General features: G+C 27.3%; 1 protein-coding gene across 1 annotated transcript; it reads right to left on the bottom strand.

The window, feature by feature from the left end:
• Window positions 1-348: 348 nt before the first annotated feature.
• LOC111701373 (kelch repeat and BTB domain-containing protein 12) lies at window positions 349-6,945 on the bottom strand. The gene is made up of 7 exons (XM_023472634.1): window positions 6,687-6,945; window positions 5,329-5,451; window positions 2,530-2,605; window positions 1,910-1,969; window positions 1,402-1,498; window positions 926-987; window positions 349-504 (listed from the first exon to the last, which is right to left on the bottom strand). Exons 1-7 carry the CDS (start codon window positions 6,713-6,715, stop codon window positions 355-357), a joined length of 597 nt encoding a protein of 198 aa, XP_023328402.1. The 5' UTR covers window positions 6,716-6,945; the 3' UTR covers window positions 349-354.
• Window positions 6,946-7,988: the final 1,043 nt, after the last annotated feature.

Consider the following 7,988-nt stretch of genomic DNA (forward strand, 5'->3'; position numbering starts at 1 on the left):
ATTTTATTCAGCTTTACTCAAATTATTTAAAAGCAGGTCGATAAAGCTACTTAATCACCCTGTTGTAGGGTGATTAAGTAACTTTATCATCCAAAATGAGACAAATTATGTATGAATTTTTAAATTTTAATAGCACGGTGAAAAAGTGACTTTTTCGCCCTGTTGTTAATCACCCTACAACGGGAAATATTAGGTGTGATAAATTCCATCAAAAATGAAGGAAAAAAATAAGTGGCAATGGCACATATGATCAAAAAGAAACATGCAGTAGTCAATCATCATATTTGCCATTGATTACATTACAATAAATAATATTGCAATTCCAGAAATCAAATTTAATCATGGGTCCTAAACTTATTGCCTAACCAAAAAGTGTAAAATGTGAAGGATTGGGTTTGAAAGTGAAGGCTCTCTGACCCACCTATCACTGACAGTAGCACTGTTTGATTGACTGATCATCTCCCCCCAGTGCTCAGATAACAGCTCATACAGAATCCTCTTCACCTTAATCAACACAAGCTGGAAACTTTTGAAAGATTGGGTTTAACTGATGCCGTTCATTTAAAAAATCCCAGCTTTCAAAGCTGAATCGCGTCTTTGTCACAAACTCAAATTTTCTAATTCCTATATCTTTGCAATCTAATGGTTTAAACCTTTGATATTTCAAACTTAGATTATTTGATCCAATAGGATTCATAGTTTGTGATATCAAATGTCTTCGACATTTGGTTACAAAGTTATAGGAATTAGAAAATTAGAATTTGTGACAAAGACTCAATTCTTACAATTAAAAGGTTAAGTTTATATTTATTCATAATCGTTTCTTTTGATAAAATAATTGTTAAATTATTAATAAATAGTTTTATTTTTTATAAACTTTATTCGAATATTTAGTTTTCGATATTTTTTTACTCAATATTTTTACCTTTTTAAATATATTTGCATGAAGATCCAAGTCGCAAAAAGATTCCACAAAAAAGTAAAGATCTAAAAATAACTTAGAATTTATCTAATTAAACCTCATTCTTTTAATTTGATGTAATTTTAAAAACATTTTCGATTAGAGGAGAGAGGAGTGAGGTTTGAATAGAAATGTTTGATCTATGATATGTAAAATTTATTGTAATTTCAAGGTTTCCAAACTTTTCTATTTTTAATTTTTTTCCAGAATACAAACAAAACTACATTGTATTTATCCGTATAATCTCTGTTATACATTGGTTATACTTGATAAATCTGCAAACATTTTCTTTATCTATGAACATGAGTAACTGCAAAAATATATAGAAACTTTGTTTCACAAATCTTCTTTTGTAGTTGTAGATAAAGTGCTGAACATAAATAAAAAGATAATATGAAAATAATAATAATAACAATAATAATAATAATAATGATAATTACCAAGGCAGTTTGAGAGTGTACAATTTTTCCCAAGTTTATTAATTGTTAAATGTTCCAGATCTGACATCTGCAGCATGTTAGCGGCCAGATACACACCCTGTACATAGAGTACATAGAGTAATAAAGTACATATAGTACATAGAGTACATTACATAGATCACATAGAGTACATAGAATTTAAAATTCGGTGATGGTGATGGACCAAACCTCTGTAGAGTAAAAAAGTAGATGTTAGTTCCACATTTATTGAAAATATATTTCGATCTGGGTTAACCCTTGTTAGTTCTAACGATATAATAACCATCAAAATCGATAAAAAAATAGAAAAAAATAGAAAACATAGAGAACATAGAATACATAGAGTGTGTAGAGTACACTTAATCAAAGACGACTGCAATTTAAGAAAGGGGTGATTAACTTTTCAATGTTATTTTTGACAATTATGTTTTTACATAAAATGTGAATTTTGTTATAATTTACTATTATTATAAAATTATATTTTTTTTACCTTCAGTATATCTATATCTGTTGAAACAAGGCGGCCACAGTAAATATAACCTAGCACTTCCTTTTAAATGAAATATTAAATCAAAAAAATCAAAATAAATATGTTTTAATATTGTAAGCAAATTATTGTTCAGGTTTGCGCAATTTACTTTTATCAAAGGTACTGTAGACATAATTTCAAATAACCATAAATTTCACAACGGTCAGCACCTCTGCCTCTTTAGTAAAAGTAAATTCAACCTTTATGAAGCATAAAGTCTGACCGCGTCAACCTTGTTGCACCGGCTACTCCTGTCCATAGAGCTAGGTACAGTACAAAACTAGGACCGGAAAGGTTGACCCGGCTCGGAAATTCAACAAGTTTCAAAGAACTTCTAAGCTTGAAGCAATAGTTTGACCAAAGCTCAAATTGAATGGTTTATAACTAATGTTAACCTCACCAGAAGGTTAAGATTGACGTAATGTCCCGTATTGATGTCTGTCTGTATGCAACAACTTTTTCTGGCTGCCTAAAGGTCGGCCTGATACTTCAAATGAACCGGAGCTAGTATTGAATACAAAATGATACTTTTTAACCTGGGATGCTTTTTAAAAAAAAACTTAAAGGATTTAATAATTTTCCTGAAAAACATCTGGTTCCATTCCTTGCAGCTTCACATCTTGGTTTCGAGATTCAGACATACCACACGTAAACATTCTGGAAAACAACATAAAATAAAAAACAAAAATAAAATCTAAATTCTATTTAACTTTTTTAAAACAAGTAGAAAAACTCAAACTTAAAATGGTTATGGCTGAATATTTTATAAACAAGCAAAAAGCACAAAACAACATTTTGATTCTAAAAAATGCCAAAAACTAAAAGAAAGAAGATTTTTGCTTTTTTTAAAGGACAAACCTTCAAATAATGATTTTTCTGAAAATAAAGCAAAATTTAAAAAAAAGTCATCTCCAAGGAATATTTTTGTATTTTCCACAAATATGGAATTTATTGTTACTAGAAATAAAACATACAAACCCTAAATAAAATTTGTATCTATGCAATTTGATTGTTTAATATTGTTATTCATGAAACATGGTGTAAAATTATAAATCTGTCTTAAACTTTTCTGCGCAATTATTCTTGCATAGTTTTGCTAAAGAGATAAGAGAGTACAGAGATCTATTAAAGGAGATAAGAGAGTACAGAGATCTATCTAAGGAGATAAGAGAGTTCAGAGATCTATTAAAGGAGATAAGAGAGTACAGAGATCTATTAAAGGCTAGAATATGCGATATTTTCTACAACAAGGTCCATTATGTATAACTAAAAAACTATTTTTAGACATTCCAACGGACAACTAAACCTTGGATTAGGTTTAGGTCTGTGTTTTTTACTATCTATTTATGTACACAGTCTCACCGTACTGGTTTACATGCATGCAGCAAGAGGCGGTTAGATGGCAGTCAAAAACCTTTTGTAGGAGTATAGCATGTCATGCCGGTACAACAATAGGTCTACTTAATCCAGCCTGTGAAAGCTGATTAGAAGTATGTATTTATCTAGTCTGTGGTTGAGCTGCTTAATTTATTATTTATCATTTTTTAAATACTCAGCCAACAGTGGCCGGGCTAGTATTGATTACTAAGAATAGTAAGAGATTTAGTTGTATCTAGATTATATTGTGAATTATATATTCAAACCTACATAAGAAAATTAGTGGTATCTAGATTATATTGTGAATTATTGTAAAGCCAGTAAGGAAGGTATTGGCAGGAGAATTGGTTTTGGCATTTCTACTTTCATCGCCATCAATTCAATACAGACTTTTATTCATTCAATCATTCATCCTTTCTACATACACATATTCAATTCAGATATTCATTCATCCTCTCTACATACAGATATTTAATTCAGATATTCATTCATCCTCTCAATACAGATAGTCAATTCAAATATTCATTCATCCTCTCAATACAGATACTTAATTCAGATATTCATTCATCCTCTCTACATACAGATACTTAATTCAGATATTCATTCATCCTCTCAATACAGATACTTAATTCAGATATTCATTCATCCTCTCTACATACAGATACTTAATTCAGATATTCATTCATCCTCTCAATACAGATATTCAATTCAGATATTCATTCATCCTCTCAATACAAATATTTAATTCAGATATTCATTCATCCTCTCAATACAGATATTCAATTCAGATATTCATTCATCCTCTCAATACAGATATTCAATTCAGATATTAATTTATCCTCTAAATACAGATACTTAATTCAGATATTCATTCATCCTCTCAATACAGATATTCAATTCAGATATTCATTCACCCTTCCTATACAATACAATATTTATCCGCTCAATACCGCTATTCACTCATTCATTCATTGAATAAACACATTTTGAAGTTAATATTTATCTTGAATAATCTAAATAAAATCTGTTAAGCAAAAAATTGCACTTTGCTTCTGCAGTTTTCGTAAAACTATTTTAAACAGCTTTCTTAATGAACTCCACAAGTAATGTCAAGAAACCCTCCATTTAAAAAGTCCGATTTAAAGTAGTAACTCTAATTTTATCTAAGTAAAAAGTGTTAAATTCTGACAATTTTCTTCATTTTCTGATACATAAATCCGCGAGTCACTTTTACAGAGAAACCACGAAAGAAAATACTCGATTCTTTAGCCAGAAAAAAATGAATATCTTATTAATCCTTGAACAGACAAAGTTTTTAAAGTACCCTTATAATAAATAAATATCATAAATGAGCTAATAGGGCACTGTTCAGTCCCGTTAAACCTTGATTACAACATCCATAAGAAGTTTACTTATAAATATTATAAATGTGTGAATAATATGATAGAACAAGTGTTTTCATATTCAATAAAATCAATGGAATTATGAAAAAATATACAGTATTTTTAAAGCAAGAATTTAATAATGTTTTATACTAAAAACCCAAAGAAAGTGTGTGGAGGGGGCATTTGATGCCCCCTATATTATTAAACCTGAATTTTACTAAACCTGACCTCTACTACACCTCTAGTAAACCTGACCTCTACTAAACCTCAAGTAAACCTGACCTCTACTAAACCTCAAGTAAACATGACCTCTACTAAACCTTAAGTAAACCTGACCTCTACTAAACCTCTCGTAAACATGACCTCTTCTAAACCTCTCGTAAACCTGACCTCTTTTAAACCTCTCGAAAACCTGACCTCTACCAAACCTCTTGTAAACCTGACCTCTAATAAACCTCAAGTAAACCTGACCTCTACTAAACCTCCAGTAAACCTGACACCTACAAAGTCCCTTGTAAACCTGACACCCACTAAAAACCTCTAGTAAACCAGACCTCTACTAAACCTTAAATAAACCTGACCTCTACTAAACCTCTAGCAAACATGACATCTACTAACCTATGAAAGTATTCTGAGTGAGCTGCTAGGATGACCCTATGGGCCGGGTAGCTGACCCCTTCAACCAGAATATTTACATCTGTTAATTCACCGGCACGCTGAAGCCAGTCAAGGTTACCGTTCCTGGACATTTATTCATTATAATTCATTAAATAATTTATTCATTTAAAATTTATTTATTCATTTTTAATTCATTTAAACATTTATTCATACATTCATACATATATTCATTCAATCATACACCTATTCATTTACAATTAATTTTTAAATTTATAATTCATCTAATTCAATTACAATTTATTTCTTAATTTTTAATTTATCTAAATTACTTATGATCCATTTATTCATCCATAATTCATTTTATTTATAATTCATTTATTCATTTATAATTCACTTATTCATTTATAATTCATTTATTTATTTATAATTCATTTATTCATTTTTAATTCATTTATTCATTTATAATTCGTTTATTCATTTATAATTCATTTATTCATTTATAATTCATTTATTCATTTATTTTTCATTTATTCATTTATAATTCATTTTAAGTTTATAATTCATCTGATTCATGTATAATAAATTTATTTATTTACAATTTTATTTATTCATTTATAATTCATCTCATTCATTCATAATTTATATTATTAATTTATAAATCATCTTATTAATTTACTAATTCATTTAATATTCATTCATTCATTTATGATTTATTTCTTAAATTATAATTTTTCTTATTCATTTATAATTCATCTTATTCATTCATAATTGATATTATACAGTCATAATTCATCTCATTCATTTATTATTCATTTATTCATTTATAATTCATCCCATTTATTAATCTCATTCATTTATAATTCATCACATTAGTTTATAATTCATCTCATTCATCTATTATTCATTTTTTCATTTATAATTCATCTCATTCATTTATAATTCATCTTATTCATTTATAATTCATCTCATTCATTTACAATCCATCTTATTCATTTATAATTAATCTTATTCATTTATAATTCATCTTATTCATTTATAATTCATCTTATTCATTTATAATTCATCTTATTCATTTATAATTCATCTTATTCATTTATAATTAATCTTTTTCATTTATAATCCATCTCATTCATTTATAATTCATTTTATTCTTTTATAATTCATCTTATTCATTTATAATTCATCTTATTCATTTATAATCCATCTCATTCATTTATAATTCATCTCATTCATTCATAATTCATCTCATTCATTTATAATTAATCTATTCATGTAAATTTTATCTACTTAGTCTAATTTATACTTTTTCATTTTGTTAAATTTTTTTCTTAATAGTTATTTATATAGATTTGCATTACCTATTTTCCTGCCATGTACCGTACTCCATTGTTATGTATCGTACGTGAACAAAACTGTGCAATCAATAGGGGTTGGGAGGGGGGAGGGTACTACATTTTTCCCTTCAAGATTTAAGATGTTACAAATAGTTTTTACTTCACGTATTAACTCATTTTTCACTCTGATTGAGTTGTTGAAAAATATCTAAATGAAAATTATGAAATAATAATGATAAAAATTATATTGAAATATGAATGATGAAAATTGTATTAAAATCCGTATCGAGACTACTAATAACATCAATAATGATACTTAAAACTGGGATAACATTTTGAAGGCACCTTTATTTTATATAAATAAAACTTTGAAATATGAAGACGACTGTCAAACTCAATTTGTGATTTAAGGTAGTCCATTGACCATGAAAGATAGGATATGTACAGTGTACAATGTAAAGTACACAATAACAGGCCCATTTCACTTACTATTTTTATTTTCGAGCTACTGTACAACTATTTACTTTACAACGATATCAAATACTTACTTTATAACGATATTAAATATTTGCTTTATAACGATATCAATTATTTTACTTCATAACGATATCAAATATTTATTTCATAACGATATCAGTTATTTTACTTTACAACGATATCAAATATTTACTTTATAACGATATCAAATATTTACTTTATAACGATATCAATTATTTTACTTTATAACGATATCAAATATTTACTTTATAACGATATCAAATATTTTCTTTATAACGATATCAATTATTTTACTTTACAACGATATCAAATATTTACTTTATAACAATATTAAATATTTACTTTATAACAGTATTAAATATTTACTTTATAACAATATCAAATATTTACTTTATAACGATATCAAATACTTACTTTATAACGATATCAAATGTTTACTTTAAAACGATATCAAATATTTACTTTATAACAATATCAAATATTTATGACGATATCAAATGCACATAAAAATGTCGTCTTCCCAATCCTAAGTTTTCTGAGTCTCATTGTAAATAATTCATGAATAATATTTAGTTTGATACTAATTTCATATTAAGTAAGATATTTCAAAAGCTGTAAAAAGTTTTTGAAAATAAAAACTGTATAAACAAATTAAACATGGCAACCGAGCAACGAACTCGATATCGTCTTTGATCCACGCGTAATTTTTTACTGTAAACGCAGTTATAGTGTAATTGAAACTTTTACGTACGAAAACTCAAAAAGTTTCCAAAATGTTTGCCATTTTAGTACCATCAAAATTGACGCACAAACTTTTAAAATTTAATA

This window comes from Eurytemora carolleeae, unplaced genomic scaffold (genome assembly GCF_000591075.1).
Source record: "Eurytemora carolleeae unplaced genomic scaffold, Eaff_2.0 scaffold26, whole genome shotgun sequence".
NCBI classification, from domain to species: Eukaryota; Metazoa; Arthropoda; class Copepoda; order Calanoida; family Temoridae; genus Eurytemora; species Eurytemora carolleeae.